The sequence below is a fragment of the Myotis daubentonii genome, chromosome 15, assembly GCF_963259705.1.
Source record: "Myotis daubentonii chromosome 15, mMyoDau2.1, whole genome shotgun sequence".
Taxonomy (NCBI): Eukaryota; Metazoa; Chordata; class Mammalia; order Chiroptera; family Vespertilionidae; genus Myotis; species Myotis daubentonii.
The window spans coordinates 10667697-10686838 of record NC_081854.1 but is presented as its reverse complement, the minus strand read 5'-3'; the positions used below and the strand labels follow the sequence as shown (position 1 = coordinate 10686838).

At 49.4% G+C, this 19142-nt stretch overlaps 1 protein-coding gene across 2 annotated transcripts in view; it reads left to right on the top strand.

Annotated features, from left to right (window-relative positions):
* HIF3A (hypoxia inducible factor 3 subunit alpha) overlaps nucleotides 1-16719 on the top strand; it is a 36688-nt gene extending 19969 nt beyond the window's left edge. For both annotated transcript variants that reach the window (XM_059666062.1, XM_059666061.1), the window contains 5 exons: nucleotides 4529-4797; nucleotides 6570-6687; nucleotides 9127-9205; nucleotides 13168-14988; nucleotides 15229-16719. In XM_059666062.1, coding sequence (XP_059522045.1) covers nucleotides 4529-4797; nucleotides 6570-6687; nucleotides 9127-9205; nucleotides 13168-13265 — 564 coding nt within the window. In that variant the 3' untranslated portion in view covers nucleotides 13266-14988; nucleotides 15229-16719. The remainder of the gene's footprint in view (nucleotides 1-4528; nucleotides 4798-6569; nucleotides 6688-9126; nucleotides 9206-13167; nucleotides 14989-15228) is intronic.
* The last annotated feature ends 2423 nt before the right edge of the window (nucleotides 16720-19142 follow it).

Below are 19142 nucleotides of genomic sequence, written 5' to 3'. Positions count from 1 at the left end.
ACTGAAGGGGCCAAAGAGCCGCATGTGGCTCGCGAGCCGCAGTTTGCCGACCACTGGGAAAGACCTTTGGTTCACTGGATGGATGATGGGTGGAGAATGTTTGAATTATTGAGTGGGTAGATCAATGATAGTGGCATGATGTATTAATTATCTACTTCTATATAACAAATTACCCCAAAACTCAGCACCTTAAAACAACTCACAGGTATGATGTCACACAGTTTCTGAGAATCAGGAATCTGGGAGCTGCTTAGCTGGGTGGTTTTTGCTCAGAGTGCCTCATGAGGCTGAAGTCAAGCTCTCAGTCAAGGCTGCAGTCACCTGGGGCTATAGAGGATCCACTTCCAAACGCATGCACAGGGTTGTTGGCAGGACTCGGGCCCTCACTAGCTCTGGCTGGAGGCCTCCTTCCTGACCTGTGGGCCTCTCCAGAGGCTGCCTTTGTGTCCTCACACCACGGTAGCTGGATTCCCCCACGGCAAATAATCCAAGACAGGGTGAGCCCAAGACCGAAGATGCTGTCCTTTATAACTTGATCTTAGAAGTGACATTTTTCTGTAATGTAGACCAACCCTAGTACAATGTGAAAGGCAACCACATTCAAGTGTGAAAACCAAAATACAAGGATCATTGGGGCTCCATGACAAAGTCACTTCCCATCACAGCATCTGCTTCAATTCCAGAACGTCCTCGCTTAAAATCAGGTCTGGGTGCAGTGAACCCCCATCTCAATCTGTTGGCCTGTGAGCTGAAGAGACAAGTTACCTGCCACCCACATACCCCACATACAGCTGTGGGAGAGGCATAGAATAACTGCTCTATGCACTCCCATTCAAAAGGGTCAACGGAGAACACACAGGTGCCACTGGTCCACAGCAGTTTTGAAATACAGTTAGGCAAACATCGGCAGTTCCTTGATCAGAACTCATTCCGACGCCTTGCCAGCGTTTCTTCGTGGTGGTTGGCCCGGCCTTCTGGGCTTTGGGCTCCTCACTGTCGTCACCCTTCCTTTTTCATAAAATGCAACATGTGCTGCAGCTCAGTGGTTTTCATACCTGGCTTCCTGCTGAGGGAACTTTGCTGGTCCAAAGGTCTCTTTTCATTTTGTTCCATTTCTGTCCCTTTCAGTCCAAACTGGCAATGTTTCTGCCCATATAATTCTCTTACACAGTTGTCATGGGTCTTATGTGAATTTCTTTGGGAGTTCACACCATTAAAGTCACACCCACAAATTTCATGGAGATAGAACCTTGCCTACCTTGCACTGCTGCTGAGACGGCTGAGTGGCAGAACCCTGAAGTTGAAGAGAAGCCCTATTGTGTTTGGGAAAATCTATGAGGCACATCCCTAAATTCTAGAATCTTTTGTCTGAGTCTGAAGGATACTGCTAGGCGCCACCTTTGATCTCTCTGAGGGTTTCAAAGGTATGGTATAGTCACGCCCTGGCTTCATCTTTAGACCATGCTTTCCTGAGAGCGCCCGTCTTGGCTCAGAAGCCATTTCTTAATTGCAGTATCATTTGCCATCCGGGGAGTTCCCAGAGGCAGCTAAACCCAAGGTGAAAGACACAGTTCCCCAGACTACCAAGTCTGCCCAAGTTCAGGGGTCCTCAGGGCCACCCTCACTTCACACTATCTGGATTAAAATTCAGAGATTCCCACAGACTCCCTCAAGTTCAATGTTTTTCTAGAACGAGGCATAGAACTTAGGAAAGTGCAATACTGGTTATTACAGCTGTATTACAGAAAAAAAATATTATAACCAAAGGACGAGATGCATAGGGTGGAACCTAGGACTGGGAGGGTCCCAAATTCAAAGCTTCCATGTCCCAGGGAGGTGTAACCCTCCTGGCATTGAAGTGTGACACTCACACACGGAGTATTGACACTCAAGGAAGCTCACTCAAGCTTTTAAGGTTTGGCAGGCATGACTGGTTGAGTTCCTGCCCAGGTACTTGGACTTGATCACCATCTCTTCCTCCCCCAAGACACACACTTTCCTTGGAGGTCAGGCTGATTTCACACGGCCCAAACCCCAACCCTCTACTCACATGATTGACCTTTCTGACATAGCCAGCCCTCACTCACCCTGAGTCATCTTGTTAGCATAAACCAGTGGTCGGCAAACTGCGGCTCTTTGGCCCCTTGAGTGTGGCTCTTCCACAAAATACCACGTGTGGGCGCACGTACAGTGCGATGGAAACTTCGTGGCCCATGCGCAGAAGTTGGTTTCCGGCCTGGCCGAGTCTGTTTTGAAGAAGTACTGTTGATATTTGGCTCTGTTGACGAATGAGTTTGCCGACCACTGGCATAAACTATCAGGCATGGCCCGAGGTGCCCACCCTGAACAGCAAAGACACGCCTATCACTCAGGACATTCCCTTCGTTTCTATGTTACCTCCCAGGAGCCAGGTCGAAGGCCAAACCTCTTTTTGGGTAAAGTTAATGCTTCAGTATGCAGGGAGATTGAGAATTTTCAAGATTGTCAAGTCCCAGCTCCTTCATGTTTAACCTTTCTTTCTTTCCTTTTTTTAAATCTGTTTTTATTGATTTCATAGAGGAAGGGAGAGGGAGAGAGAGCTAGAAACATCAATGATGAGAGAGAATCATTGATCAGCTGCCTCCTGCACACCCCCACTGAGGATCGAGCCTGCAACCCAGCCATGTGCCCTTGGCCGGAATCGAACTCGGGACCCTTCAGTCTGCAGGTCGACGCTCTATCCACTGAGCCAAGCCGGCTAGGGCAACATTTCTTTATTTGGCTTCTCTCTCCTCTTGCCTTCTACTCCAAGTAGCAAGAAGAAATCGGGCTGCTCCTTCGACAGTCTGCCTAGAACTCTCCTTAGCTAGATCACCCAGGTCACTAGTTACATTTTGTTTTGTTTTGTTTTCCACACAACTGCAGGTGGCAGTGTTGCTAAACTTTCAGCTACTACACATCAAAAATCCCCTCTCCTCTGTTCAAAGAACATGTTCCTCACTTCCTTTTAAGCCCTCCCTGGCACACTCCTCTAGGTTTAGCTCTTTACTAACATTTTTTCAAGGTAACCTAGGTCTTCTCCCCAGGGCTCTCCAGGCAGTGGGCTTTTGTTACAGCAGTGCTCCACTCTTAGTACCAAAATCTTACCTGTAATCTACTTCTGGATAACAAGTTACTTTATAAGTTAGACATTTAAAAAAGCAATTATGTGCCTGGCCAGTGTGGCTCAGTGATTGAACGTCAGCCTATGAACCAGGAGGTCATGGTTCAATTCCTGGTCAGGGTACATGCCCGGATTGTGGGCTCGATCCCCAGTGGGGGGTGTGCAGGAGGCAGCTGATTGATGATTCTCTCTCATGATTCATGTTTCTATCTCTTTCTCTCCCTCTCCCTTGCTCTCTGAAACCAATAAATATATATATTTTTAAAAACCAGCAATCATGTATTACCTCACATAATTTCTGAGGGTCAGGAATCTGGAAGCCACTTAGCTCGGTGGCTTTGGCTCAGGTCTCTCACAAGATTGCAGTCAAGAGGTCATCCGGGGTTGCAATCATCTGAAACCTTGACTAGACTAGACCCGTGGTCGGCAAACTGTGGCTCGCGAGCCACATGCGGCTCTTTGGCCCCTTGAGTGTGGCTCTTCCTAAGCCTTAGGAGTACCCTAATTAAGTTAATAACAGTGTACCTACCTATATAGTTTAAGTTTAAAAAATTTGGCTCTCAAAAGAAATTTCAATCGTTGTACTGTTGACATTTTGGCTCTGTTGACTAATGAGTTTGCCAACCACTGGACTAGACGATTCATTTCCAAGGTCACTCACTGTCTATTGGCAAGGGATCTGTTTTTTGCCATGTGAGTCTCTCCATAGAGCTGCTCACGACATGGCTTTCCCCAGAGCAAGTGATCCAAGAAAGAGAGTGCAACAAAAGCCATGGTGTCTTTATAACCTAACTAGAGGCCCGATGCACAAAGATTCATGCAAGAATGGGCCTTCCTTCCCCTGGCTGCCGTCACCACCTTCACTCTGGCCTGAGCTGCCTTTCCGCCTTCCCACGCTGCCCAGAGGCCAGGAGGGGCTGGGGCGGTGCAGAACGCCTGCATCATGGGAACAACACAAGCCTCCTGCCCCAGCTCCAGCCACTCAGCACCTGTGTATGCAAATTAACCCGCCATCTCTGTTGGATTAATTTGCATACTCACTCCTAATTGGCTGGTGGGTGTCGCAAAGGTACGGTCAATATGCATCTTTCTCTTTCATTAGTGTAGATGTTGGAAGTCACACACCATCATCTCGTCAATAACCTATTGTTCCCAGGACAACCCTAGTCACTGTACTAGGGGACTACACGAAGGCGTGAGTACCAAGACGAGAGGATCCTCAGGGGCCATATTGGCTGATTACCACAGAGTCCTACCCATTTTACAGATGGGAAACCTGAAGCTCAGAACACAGGCACAGAACTCCGAAGTGGGGGAGCTGGGACACAAGCCCAGGCCCATCCGAGGCCAAGGCTCATGCTTTTATGTCCCTCCTGCCCTCCATAGGACAGCGATGCCCTGGATTTGGAGATGCTGGCCCCCTACATCTCCATGGATGATGACTTCCAGCTCAACTCCAGTGAGCACCTGCCCAAGCTCTACCACAGACCTCTGGGGGTTGCCCCCCGGCCTCGTGCTCAGAGCTTCCACGGCCTGTCTCCCCCAACTCCTGAGCCCTCCCTGCTGCCCCGCTGGGGGAGTGACCCCCGGCTGAGCTGCTCCAGCCCTTCCAGAAGGGACACCTCCGCCCCATCCATGGCTGGGGCTCGGAAGAGGTGAGCCACAGTAGAGGAGGGATACCAAGCGAGTGTGGAGGGTCCCTGACCCCCTGTCTTGCTCCTGCCTCCAATCCAGCTTCATTCTCATCACCCCTCCCACACTGACCTGCCCAGGCTGTACCCACAGTGTGCCCCGCATGGCATGTTTGTCCCAACCTCTATGTCTTTGCCTAGGCCGCGCCCTCCTTCTGGAGTGCACTTCACTGTGCTCACCATCTAACCCAGCGGTTCTCAACCTGTGGGTCGCGACCCCTTTGGGGGTTGAATGACCCTTTCACAGGGGTCGCCTAAGACCATTGGAAAACACATATATAATTACATATTGTTTTTGTGATTAATCACTATGCTTTAATTATGTTCAATTTGTAACAATGAAAATACATCCTGCATATCAGATATTTACATGACGATTCATAACAGTAGCAAAATTACATGTTGGGGGTCACCACAACATGAGGAACTGTATGAAAGGGTCGTGGCATTAGGAAGGTTAAGAACCACTGGTAATCCAATCCCACCAGTCAGCCAGGCCCCCTCCGTTGGGACATATTTATATCTGGCCTACTGACGGTTTTTGTCATAGTTAAGAGGACTTGCCACAATGTCAGAGACACTGTCTGGAACTAAGTTTCTTTTTTTTTTTTTAAATATATTTTATTGATTTTTTACAGAGAGGAAGGGAGAGGGATAGAGAGTTAGAAACATCGATGAGAGAGAAACATCTATCAGCTGCCTCCTGCACACCTCCTACTGGGGATGTGCCCACAACCAAGGTACATGCCCTTGACCGGAATCGAACCTGGGACCTTTCAGTCTGCAGGCCGACGCTCTATCCACTGAGCCAAACCAGTTAGGGCTGGAACTAAGTTTCTAATGCCTTTGAGAATCTATTGAAAGCTATGGACTCTTTCCCAAGAAAATTGACCTACACATAGAGACACACTTTGCATATAATGTCAGAGGGTCCGTGTCCCTCTTCCAAAGATGTTAGATTCCTAATACTTAAGCTTTTGCTCGCCAACTTGTGGGCACATGCCCATTTAGTCTCCAGAGTGGTCTCTACTGTCCATGTGAAGCTTTTATACATACATCTCAGTATTCCCCAAGGCTCCCAGCTTGACACTGGGTATACAGTTGGTGCCTAATAAAAACTTGTTAAGCCCGGTCGGCGTAGCTCAGTGGTTTCGCGTTGACCTGTGAACCAGAGACTCACTGTTCAATTCCCGGTAGGGACATATGCCCAACCGCTCAGTCCCCAGTGTGGGCTCAGTCCCCAGTGTGGGGCATGCAGGAGGCAGCTAGCTGATCGAAGATTCTCTCTCATCATTGATGTTTCTCTCTCTCTCTCTCTCTCTCCCTTTCCCTTCCTCTCTGAAATCAATAAAAATATGTTTTAAAAAAAACTTTTTAAAATGAGGAAGGTAGTAAATTAATGAATATAGTAGGTGGAGGGATAGATAGATGATGGATGGATGGTAAGTGGGTGAGTGAGTGGATAGATACGTGAATGAATGAAAGGATAGATAGATGGAGGTTGTATGGGTGGGTGATGGATCATTGGATAGATGAATGGGAAGATAGATTGGTGCATGGATGGATGAATCAATGGCTGGATGGGTAGATGGATGGATGGATGAATGGACAGGTGGATGGATGAGTAGATAAATAGGTGCTTGGGGGAGTGAATGAATACTCATCATCTACTCATACCAGTGCCCACACCTGCCCATGTGTGCTGTGTTCTGAGATTCCTGCCTGTTTTCCTCCAGGACCCTGGCCCGGAGCTCAGAGGATGAGGCCGAGGGGGCAGAGCTGCTGGGGGTGAGACCCCCTAAACGGTCCCCCAGCCTAAGACCCGAAAACTTCCTACTGCCTCCTCTCAGCCTGGTATGTGTGGGGATTTGTGGGGTTCTCTGGCCCTCAGAACCCAGCAGACTTAAGCTTACTCTTCTATGGATGGGGGAACCAGAGGGGACAGGGCTGATAGTCAGATAGAAGGTCGGTAACCCAGCTGGAGCCAGGACCTTGATATTTTAGCTCAGGTAAGGGGTAAGAAAGGGCTTTGGAAATGTATGTAAGTTGGTCGGAAGACATTTAAGCAGGGGAAGGGGAAAATGACAAGGGTCAGTATCTGCTCCTGTGGGTCCCCTTTCAAACCTAGAACAGGTTTGGCCTTGGATGATTCATGTAGTGTTAACAGTACAGACACTAGAGTCTGACCGGGTTCCGGTCAGCCCACCTAGTGACTGAGACCTTGGGCAGGTGATGTCCCCAAACTGAGCCTCAGTTTCCTCATCTGGAAAGTGGGAGAGTTACATCTCACAGGACTGCTCTGAGAAGCAAACGAAACCAGGCCCTTTACTGTTCCTCAGCGGGCGACAGATAGATAGGCTAGAAAAGAAAAGCAAACTAGACCAGCATCCCTTCCCCTGCATTCTCCCTGCTTAGTCTTGCCCTGGTTGTCAATTCTGCACAACAGCAACCCTTTCTAAAAACCAGCCGAGATTGTGACTTCCACAAGGCCTCCCCCCAGGACCTTCCATGGTTCCCTACTGCCCCAGAAGAGCTCTCTGGCTCCTCACCCAACAGGGCTGTTTGAACATGAGGGGTGTGATGGATAATATCAGTAGCTTATACACTGAGTGGCCAGATTATGATGACCACCCCATCAATACTTCATTGACACTTCCAAAAATACTGAATATTGAAAACTTCCTAAGCAAATACTCTCAAGGTTTTATTATTATTACTAGAGGCCTGGTGCACGGATTCGTGCACCGGTGCGGTCCCTCAGTCTGGCCTGCGCCCTCTCACATCCGGGACCCCTCAGGGGATGTCAGAGGCTCGGTGCACAGATTTGGCCCGACCCCCACAGGCCAGGCCGAGGGATCCCACCGGTGCATGAATCCGCGCACTGGGCCTCTACTATGCATATAAGATCTTTAGTTAATCTCTTCCTGCCCTCCCCCCTACCCTTTTCCATCTAAGATTCATCAGTCTGTTCCATGTTTCCATGCCTGTGCATTGAGCGTCTGCCCCCTGGCGGTCGGTGCGTGTCATAGCTGCCGGTCGAACAGTAGAACGGTCGCTGAGGCTTTTATATATATAGATTATTTGCATAACTAATTCACTTCATTGCACTGATGGGGTGGTCATAATAATCTGGCCACTCAGTGTATTTACGAGTGCCTACCACGGGCCGGACACTGACTGCACTAATTCCTTGCATGATTAAATTATTCAATCCCCACGACCATTCTTGAAATATCACCATCATCGCCCACACTTAAAATGGCGAGTTTAGGTAACTGCATCCGTCAGAGTCTGGGCAAGAACCACACGCTCACAGGGGGTGTTGAGGAGAATTTAACGGGACTGTTGGCAATGGTGTGGGCAGCATGTGAGGAATCGACAAGGGCGGGTGCAGCGCCCCCGGGCCCACAGTGTGGGGAGCTGGCACCACCCCTCGCCTGAAGGCAGAGAGCAGGGGATGGTCACTGTGTAACGGACAATCCATGGATCCGGGCTGCCTGTCACTGCGTGAGCCAATTAAGCAGAGAGGGTTGAATCATATGGGAGCGTTTATTCCAATCCTGCCGGCAGCATGGGAGAGCAGTAGGGCATCCACAAAAATCCGCTCCGCAGCCCCCCAGAAGCCAGCCGCTCATATGGGGTAGGACAAGGATTACGTGGGGAGGCAGGGATTACAGGCCTGGGGAAGTAGGCTATGCAGGTCGGGGTGGGACTCCACTGTTTGGGCATCAAGGGTATTCATCTTCCCATGAGAAGGGACCGCATTCCAAGGTTGAATCCCAGGTCCCGGGGGCGTACAACTCCCAGCCAGGTCAGAATGTCCTTTCTTTAACCAACACAAGGCAATCATGGTTACCAGAGCTTGATTAATAACCATGGCTAGACCCCAGTATTCTATTCTTGCCCCTAACAACTGGGTCTTGGAGAAGGGGGACTCCGCCTCAGAAGAGCTGGAACCTTCTGTGGAGGGACACAGCCAACCGAGGACCCAGCAGCTAGAAGATCAAACACCCTCCTCTCCCTCCTCCCACCTGCTGGCACCTCCCGTTCCATGAATCCAACAGGAACACTCAGGGCGCGGTTGTGCACTGATGGAGTCCACACACAGAGCCTGCTGGGCACAGAGGGGGGCACGAGGCTGGAGGGACAGGCGGAGGGTGTCTGGGACGGTGACTTCCCAAAGTCACACAGCTGATGAGCAGCCACTGAACCCCACAGTGCCCCTAACCACTGCACCGTCCTGCCTCCTTGGATATTGATCTCCATGATGCTGGTTTCGTCTCTGTCCTGCAGAATTTCCTCCTGGCAGGACCAGCCCCGGGACGGCAGCAGAATCCCAGCACCCACCTCCTGGAACTGAATGAGCCCCTGGGTGAGTAGCAGCCTAGCTATGCAGACACCCTGGGCCCCCTCTGGGAGGGGAGGGGAGGCCCCGAGGGAGGTTTGGAATCTGGGCCTAGCCCCACGCCTAGACCTCCTGAAACCTGTGTCTGATTATGCCTTGCGGCTGACTCACACCTCGGTCATGACCAGCTGTGTGGTTAGGAGAATCAATTTTTGCTTTTGGTGTCTCTGTTCCACCCCCACCCCGTCAATTAGGGTCTATCGTTATAGTTCTTACCTCAGGGAGATGCTTAAAGACTCGTGACACAGGGAAAGCTTAGCATGAGACCTGTTCATAGTAAACGCTTAAGAAACGCCTGCCTCGGTGCCACGCTACTTCCATGGCACCTCTGCAGAGTGCAGGGTGCAAGACAAAGCGCTCTCTGGTCTGTGATACTATGACACCATCTTCCAGCACAACTGCCAGTAGCCGGAGCTCCACTTGAAACCTCCAGGCATCGGCCAGAGAGGTCTTTTCAAAGCAGGAATCTGACCCTGGCCTGCCTCTGCTCTAAAGCCTTCCATGGCTCCCTAGTGCCCTTCAGAGAGACTCAAGTCTCTGGGGTCTGACTGCTGCCTCATCTCAGACCACACTCCGCTTCTTCACACCCTCTGTTTCGGCCACAGTTGCTGTCTTTAGAGTCATTCTGTCCTTTTATACACGTAACAAATGTGTCTATAGAACACACAGGAAATGCCAGACACTGTCCTAGGAGCCGGAGACACACTGTGAACAAAACATAGACATCAGAGCTGACATTCTAGTGAGGGAGAGAGACGGTTCAGAGTTGTTAACGTAAAAACATTCAAACCCGTCAAGAATTTTTGTGAGTTTATTTGAGCCAACCTGTTGACAATTGCCAGGAAGCAAAATCTCAACGTAGTGGGATAATGCTCCGGAGAATGGTGGTTTTTCACCTTGTTTTATACGTTACATTCAAAGGAGACGTACGTGGGTCACATGAAATCCATTGGTGATAGATTAGAGAGGCGGGAGAAAGCAAAGGAGGGGGTACCTCTGGGATTGGATAAAAAGTAAAATGATAGACACCTACTTCTTTTACCTCAGCCAATAATTAACATGATAACAGTAACAACGAAGGACTTTGTGGTGTCTGTCCTGGCACCCAGGGCATTTGGTTGTGCCCAGAGGCGTCCAGAAAAAAGGGACGTTACAAGTTACCCTGACATTTCTGTGATATGTTATCATAGATGCAAAAAGACAGTAGGCTCAGTTAAGGTAAAGGTTGACCTTGTCGGGGAAGATACTGGCCTAGGACATGACTAACCGCCGTAACAGTAACCGCTCTTAGTTCGTTTTCATTTCAGACCATCCTTTGTGGTGACTTTAGGTCTCTAAGTTTGCAACACTGCCCTGCAGGCCTTCCCTGAGCTAGTCAGGTCAGCATGTGGCCTTCCCCCCCCCCCCCCCCCACACACACACAGAATGAAGAAACAAATACAGTAAAGAGTGCAGGAGACAAGAAGTGCTACCGGAGAAAATAATGCATTCAAAGGGACAGGGAGTCCCGGGGTGGGGGTATTTCAATGTTATGATTAGGCGTGGTCTCATGCAGAAGGTGACGTTTGAGCAAAGACCTGACTTGAGGTGAGGGAGTGAGCCGTGACAGTTTCTGGGGGCAGAGCATTCCAGATGGAGGGAGGGAACAGTGAATTCAAAGGTCTGGGGTGGGGTATGTCTGTCTTGTTTGGGGGAAATAAGACCAGAGTGCTGGAGCAGAGAGAGGAGGGGAGAGAGGGGTAAGGCAGATTCCATAGGGCCTCTGTAGGGCACTGCAATGGCTTTTAAATCATCTTGCTTGTGGAGGCTGCCTCAGGGCCTTTGCATGTGCTGATCTGGGTACCTGAAATGTTTTTCCATCTATTCTTTGCCTAATGACTGCAACCTTTGTTTTTAAGTTTTTTTAAAAAATTATTATTATTATTTTTAAGCCTCACTTAAGGATATTTTTCCTTCTTTTTTTCCATTGATTTTTAGAGAGAGTGGAAGAGAGAGAGGGAAAGACAGAGAGAAATATCAATGTGAGCCGAAACCGGTTTGGCTCAGTGGATAGAGCGTCGGCCTGCGGACTGAAGGGTCCCAGGTTCGATTCCGGTCAGGGGCATGTACCTGGGTTGCGGGCACATCCCCACTGGGGGATGTGCGGGTGGCAGCTGATCGATGTATCTCTCTCATCGATGTTTCTGACTCTCTATCCCTCTCCCTTCCTCTCTGTAAAAAATCAATAAAATATATTAAAAAAAAAAAAAGAAATATCAATGTGAGAGAAACACATGGATTGGTTGCCTCCTGCAGGAAGGAGCCTGCAACCGAGGTACATGCCCTTGACCAGAATCGAACCTGGGACCCTGAGGTCCAAAGGCCAACGCTCTATCCACTGAGCCAAACAGGCTAGGACTGACTGCATCCTTGAGATCTCTATCAAATATTACTCCTTCCACGAAGCACCCCCCCTCCCGCAACTTCCTAAGCTCAGGGCTCATAGCACTCATCACAGACCATATTTACATAGGTGACTGTGTAGCTATTTGGTAATTGGCTGCCTTCTCCCTGTGGGTGTGAGCCCTGTGAATGCAAGGGCCAGGCCCATCTTGGTCACTGCTGTGTGGGCAGGCTGGCCAGTGGCTGGGCACAGAGCGGATCCTCAGTATATATTTGTAAAGGAAGAGCTAACATTTATCTAACACTCACTCTGCCAAGATGTGTGCTAAATTTACATCCATGACCTAATGGACTCCCCTAACTGGAATGCCAGCCCCACAAGGTTATGGAGTTTCATCCATCCTGTTCCCCGCTGTGTCCCCAGTGCCTGGCACACAGTAGGTGTTGCGAGAAAATGCACACCTGTCCGAATTCAAATGACAGACTAGAGAGTGGGTGTCCCCTCCCCTCTCGAGAGCTGTCCCTTGTGGCAGGCACACTGGAATTCGCTAGCACAGGCAATATTTATCCTATTGCGAGAGTCCCTCCTCCAGTTCCTCCTCGGCTGAGTACTATGGAGTTTACAACCTATTCCAAACATCGCCTAGGTCTTATGGTCTCCTATTGGGTTATTTAAAAAAAAAAAAAATGTCCCTGACCGGTTTGGCTCAGTGGATAGAGCATCAGCCTGCGGACTGAAAGGTCCCAGGTTCAATTCCGGTCAAGGGCGTGTACCTTGGTTGCAGGCACATCCCCAGTAGGGAATGTGCAGGAGGCAGCTGATCGATGCTTCTCTCTCATCAATGTTTCTAACTCTCTATCCCTCTCCCTTCCTCTCTGTAAAAAAATCAATAAAATATATTTAAAATAAAATAAAAATAAAAATGGGCTGAGGCCTTTTCTAGCTGCCTCCACCTCCCTTTGTCTAAGGGGGAATCTTCCTGGAACACGTGCCACCAGCCACATGCACAGCTCTCACACCCTCTCCCCACCCCCCACATCCTGTTTGGTCTGGGGAAATTCAGTAACTGACTGGCCACATGCTGTTTCTTTTCTATGAAGGTGAATCACAGAGGCATGTCTTCTACAGTGTTCAATAAATGAGGTAGACAGAAGTGTCTCGGTTTCCCAGGTAGTAAACCAGTTATTGTTCAGAGCACTTCCCATGGATTCACTCATTTACTCCTCACAGCAGTCTTGGGAGAGAGGCAGTTATCGGCCCATTTTACAGATGAGGTAACTGAGGCACAGAGAGGTCAAGTCACTTGCCCCAGGTCACACAGCAAGTAAACAGCAGAGCCTGGATTCAAACTCAGGTAGAGTCTGGCTCCAGGCTCCTTACCTACTGTCCTAAATACCCTGGACACCTGAGAGCAGAACTTGCCCAAGATTTCACGGCTACTTGAATCCAGGACTGCCTGCCCCATCACCCACTTTTAACTGTCAAGAAGGGCCCACGGGTGGGGGTGACAATTCCCCACTGGTTTACCTTCTATCTCCCCCCACAGGCCTGGGCCCTTCACTGCTCTGTCTCTACCCGGATGAGGACGCCACCCAACGCAAAAGCCGCTTCCAGCCGGTGACAAGCTTGACCCAGGCCCACTGAGCCAGCTCCTCTTCCCATCTCTCTTCTTCCCAGAAAGGACCTCACCCACTCTCCAAGCTGGCAGCCAAGGCACAGTGGCCCCTGCCCACCTCGGGCCTACCTCAGTCGTCGCCCCGTCCCCCTCCCCCATCCGGGGGCTCTTTGGGGTGGTCTCAGCTCAGTGACCTCTGGGAGGGGGTCTCCGGCCCCTTCCTCCTGTCTCTCAGGACTTCCCTTGGGGTTCTTCATACTGGTTACCTCATTTCTTTCTCCAACTCTCCTGGCTTCATTTTGGGTAACTAGGGGTTGGGATCTGTGTTTCTAGGCCCTGGAGTGTTTTGATAACCATAATCAATCACATTTCTTCCCATCTATCTTTCTTCTATTATTGCTCCTATTTTTTGTTTTTCATGCTGTTTTTAATTGCTATGAATCGCCGGGAGTCCATAAGAATGTGGAACTCTGATCTTCACACCCCCACTCAGGTGTCAATGGGGAGGGGAGCCTCTGGGCCAGACCTCCCCGCTACCCAGCGACTTCTCATTGAGCCCTTAGCCTCCCAAGCAGACACCCAGCTCTGCCGACCTGGCTACCTCCTCCGCTCTGGACTCCTGTGGCCCCCAGCCTTGCCTGGACACTGACTTTACTCTTGAATCTCCTATTCCAGGTGTAGCCTCCAACTTCCTCTAATTGGCTGCTTCCTACAATACAACCTCCAGCCTCCCTTTGGTTCCAGGCTGTGCAACCTCAGACCTTTCTGGTTCTGGACTGCACAACTCCCTACCTTCCGTTTCTAGACGGCACAACCTCCAACGTGGTCTGGTGGAGACCTAGCACTCTCCAAACCCCTCTGACTCGAGATCTCACAGTCTTCTGCTTTCTCCTTCCGGACTTCATGACCTCCAGCTCTATTTTCATCAGAAGTTGTCTGATTCTAGACCTCACACCCTCTAACTCCCTCTGGCTCCAGAACCTCTGACCATCGGAATCCTCTGGTTCTAGAACCCAATCTCTTTCTCTGGTTCTAGACCTCTCCCTGTAAACTCCTTTGTTCTAGATGTCACTCTCTCCCATTCCTGCTGGTTCCAGATCTTACAACCGAGTGTTTTTCTCTGATTCTGGACCCCACAACCCCATGCTTCCTATTGGCTCTGCTCTTCCTAATCTGGAACACATCTGGTTCCAAATCCAGACTTTCTAATCTCTAAATCCCATGATTCCCAGCTCATTCCTTTAAACTTCGTACACTCAAGATCTGCTTTTCTCATCAAAAAGGAGAAAACTGAGTTCTATGTCTTTTTAAAAAATATATATTTTTATTGATTTCAGAGAGGGAGAGGGAGAGATAGAAATATCAATGATGAGAGTCATTGGCTGGCTGCCTCCTGCATGCCCCACACTGGGAATCAAGCCCACAACCTGGGCATATGCCTTGATTGGGAATCGAACCGTGACCTCCTGGTTCACAGGTGGACATTCAACCACTGAGGCATGCCGGCTAGGCTCTATGTCTTGATCTAATAACCAATACCTCCAAAACCGGACACCATGCTGTAGTTCTTTTTTATTCTAGATCTTATGACCTCTACTATTCACTGGTTCTAGACCACACAACCTCTAGACTTGCAATTTCCAGGGCCCTCTGATTCTAGATCTGATTATCTCCCTTTTCTCTGGTTCTAGAACTTGGCCTCAAACGTGTCTGATTCCAAACCTCATACTATAGTCCCTTGGTCCTAGACCAGTGATGGCGAACCTATGACATGCATGTCAGAGGTGACACGCGAACTCATTTTTTTGGTTGATTTTTCTGTTAAATGGCATTTAAATACATAAAATAAATATAAAAATATAAGTCTTTGTTTAACTATGGCTGCAAATATGAAAAAATTTCTATATGTGACACGGCACCAGAGTTAAGTTAGGGTTTTTCAAAATGCTGACACGCCGAGCTCAAAAGGTTCGCCATCACTGTCCTAGACAGTCTCTAATTTCTTCTCACTCCAGATCTTGTTACTCCAAATTACCCTGAGTTAGAACCCAGCCTTCAAACATCTTCTGATTATAGAACTTGCCTTATAAATTTCTCTGGTTCTAGACCTTACAACGCCCAACTCTTGATTCTAGATCATATGACTGCAAAACCCCTCTAGAACTTGGTCTTCAGGCTTTTTCTAATTCTAGTCCTTACTCTATAAATTCCTCTGGTTCTAGGTCTCACAGCTGCCAACTGCCTCTGGTTTCAGATCCAAATTCTTCTGGTTCTAGAACTCAGCCTTCAAATGCTTCTGATTCTAGAATCTGAACCTCACCCTATAGATTCCTCTAGTTCTGAATCTTACAACTCCTGACTCCCTGATTCCAGACTCCAACCACCTAACTTTATTTTGGCCTTCTCACTCCACTCAACTTGCCCCAATTCCTACTCTCTTTCTTGTTTTTAATCCTCACCTGAGGATATTTTTTCCATGGCTTTTCAAAGAGTGGGAGGGACAGAGGAGAGGGAAGACAGACTCAATGCGAGAGAGACACATTGACTGGTTACCTCCTGCACGTGCCCCTGAGCAAACCTGCAACCCAGGTAACTTGCCCTTGACCAAGAATCAAACCTGAACCCCAGTCTGGCTGGTGTGCCCCAGTGGTTGAGCGTCAATCTATAAACCAGGTCACAGTTCGATTCCCAGGTTGCGGGCTCGATCCCCGGTGTGGTGCATGCAGGAGGCAGCCCATCAGTGATTCTCTCTCATCATTGATGTTTCTATCTCTCTCTCTCCCTTTCCCTCTCTGAAACCAGAACCCCTTAGGTGCCTGGCTAGTGCCCTAACCACTGATCCCACCGGCCAGGACCCCACTCTCTTTAAGTCTTCCCATTCAAGGTCCCTGTCGTCCAGGTGTCTCTTCTCATGGACTTCATGCTCAAACCTTGCCATTCTCAATCTCATATCCTTAAATTTTCTCTACTCCCCACCTCAGCCTCCCAGATATGCATTTACTTTTATTTTACCCCAGGTATGTGGGGAACCTAGGGCTCCCTCACCCTCTGTGGGGGATTCACAATCCAGGAGACCTCCCCAGCCGCACAGGCACACGCACAGCCCTATCCAAACATCTCGAGGTGGGGTGTGAGGCCAAGACTCCTCAGTTCTCTGCCACCACTCATGTGTCCCTAGACCCCCTCCTACGCTGGTGCTACTCTTGGCTTTCCACGGGAAAGGCCTTCCTCTCTCAGCCCAATTCACCCCCTTTGGGAAGGGCACACTTTTCACTTTGTGCTTTTTGTTTTTCAGGGAATTGCCTGTCCAGATGGGTGCTATAGGGGGAGAAGGGTCTCCCTCACCCCTCCCTCCCACAGGGCCCTCAATGAATAAAACTGTGCTAGGCTGGGGGATGGGGAGGGACTGGCCCGGCCACACTGGCTCTGGAACCCACTCATCTCCATACCATCATAAAGACCTCGCCTTGGAAGGCACCAGAACTCTGTGTGTTGACTCATCTGTGGAGTTTACTTTAGGGGGTGTGGTTGCCCTGGGTGACAGGTGTCCCCGTCACTTTGTGATTTTGTATATATGTATGTGGCTCTGTTCCTATGTGGGTCTATGTAACGTGACTGGTGATGATGTCATACTGTATATATGTGTCTTTGCGACATAATTCTATGAACCTGGATGAGGAGGGCATTGTAATTCCTTCTACATGTATGTGTTAGTGAGTGGAATGCTTTTGCCTAATGTGTTTCTAGTCACTTCGGGTTCCTGTGTTCCTGAGTGTGTGAGTATTGTGATTTGTTTGGCTTTCTGCTTATTTTTTGGTGTGTGTGTGTGTGTGTGTGTGTGTGTGTGTGGTGGTGAGGTTCTGTGCACATGCACAGAACTGTTTGACACTATAATTCTATGTACTGATGTCTGTCTGACATGATGCTCTGTAGTTGTGTGTGTGTGTGAGATTGCTTGTCTATAGATTCATGTGCAGACAGGCTGTGCCTCTTCCATCCTGTCTCTTATCACCCTCTCCGGTGTTCCACATAGGAATATTTTAAAATAATATATTTTTTATTGTTTTGTTTTTTTTTACAGAGAGGAAGGGAGAGGGATAGAGAGCTAGAAACAGCCATGAGAGAGAAACATCGATCAGCTGCCTCCTGCACACCCCCTACTGGGGATGTGCCCAAAACCAAGGTACATGCCCTTGGCCGGAATCGAACCCGGGACCCCCCCCCCCCCCCCCCCAGTCCACAGGCTGACGCTCTCTCCACTGAGCCAAACTGGTCAGGGCAACATAGGAATATTTTAAAAGGATAAAAACCACTTTCAAGACTTGGCAGTTGCTGCCCCCTCTGCCTTCAATAGCTTTCGCCCTACCCCCTTCTTCCCTTGTTTATCTCCTCATACTTTAGCTGCAGGCTCAGACATCCCCTCCTCCAGAAAGTCCTCCCTGCTTGTCCCAGCTGGGCGAGATGCTCCCACAGCCTCCTGACGGTGCGCCAGTCCCCATCACAGCTCTAAGTACTCTGTCCCACTCTGAATATTTACCATGGAGTGAATGTAAAAAGTACTGACGCTGTGTCAGGCCCTCTGCCAAGCAGTACTCATGTGATTTATCAGACTCTCCTCTAAACCTCTACAGCAGGCATGACTATCATCTCCATTTTACAGAGGGTAAGACTGAGGTTTAGAGGGGGTGGTCATCTGCCCAAGGTCACCAAGCCGGGAAGGGCTGAGCTGGAGACTTGAGTCCAGAATTTATGTCCATCATGGCAGACTTCCCACACAGACACCAAGAGATTCTCAAAAATTGCTCCGGCTTGTGGTGTAAGTGGTTAGAGCATCATCGGTCCACACACCCAAGGGCTGTGGGTTCGACTCCCTGTCACGTGCAGGCACCTGGGTTGCTGGTTTGCTCCCCACCCCAGGTCAGGGCGCCTGCAGAAGGCAGCCAGTCAGTCCATGTGCCTCACACTGATGTTTCTCTCTCCCTCTCTACCTTCCTTCCACTCTCTCTGAGAAGCAATGGAAAAAATATCCTCTTGTGAAGATTAATAAAACACAACAAACTCTGTCCTGCAAGGTGGGCTCTGGAGCAGCAGAGTGGGAATTCAGAGACCAGGAGTCAGGCGGGACAGGTTCAAGTCCCGGCTCTGCCACTTCCTTCTTGTATGATCTTGGGCAAGTGCACTGACCTCTGCAAATCTCAGTGTCCTCATTTGTAAAAAGGAGACCATGCTAGTATCTCCTGGGGTGATCTTTGGCTGATTGGGGGGTGGGGAGTCTGCCAGCCACAATTAGATTTGGGGGTGGGATAGCTTGCATTTCTGGGAGGGAGCCAGGGCAGCGCCCTACGGGATTCAACGCTACAGGTAGGCACCGGTAGGTGTTGAGGGCGGAAAGGATGTGTGTACAGTGCGTGAGGGTGGCGTCTGGACATGGTGCATGAAGCTAGAGTCTACAGCAGCGGTTCTCAACCTTTCTAACGCCGCGACCCTTTAATACAGTTCCTCATGTTGTGGTGACCCCCAACCATAAAATTATTTTCGTTGCTACTTCATAACTGTAATTTTGCTACTGTTATGAATCGTCATGTAAATACTTTGATATGCAGGATGTATTTTCATTGTTACAAACTGAACATAATGAAAGCATAGTGATTCATCACAAAAACAATATGTAATTATATATGTGTTTTCCGATGGTCTTAGGCGACCCCTATGAAAGAGTCATTCGACCCCCCAAAAGGGGTCGCGACCCACAGGTTGAGAACCGCTGCTCTACAGGGTCCAGAAAGTCCTAAATTTCCTCCTAAAGGCAGGAGCTATGGAAGGGTGTGTGGGGGGGGGGAGGGGATGAGAAAGAAGGGAGAGGGTGCCTTGCTCAGGATTAGGGGACCCAGGGGGCCTTCGGTTAA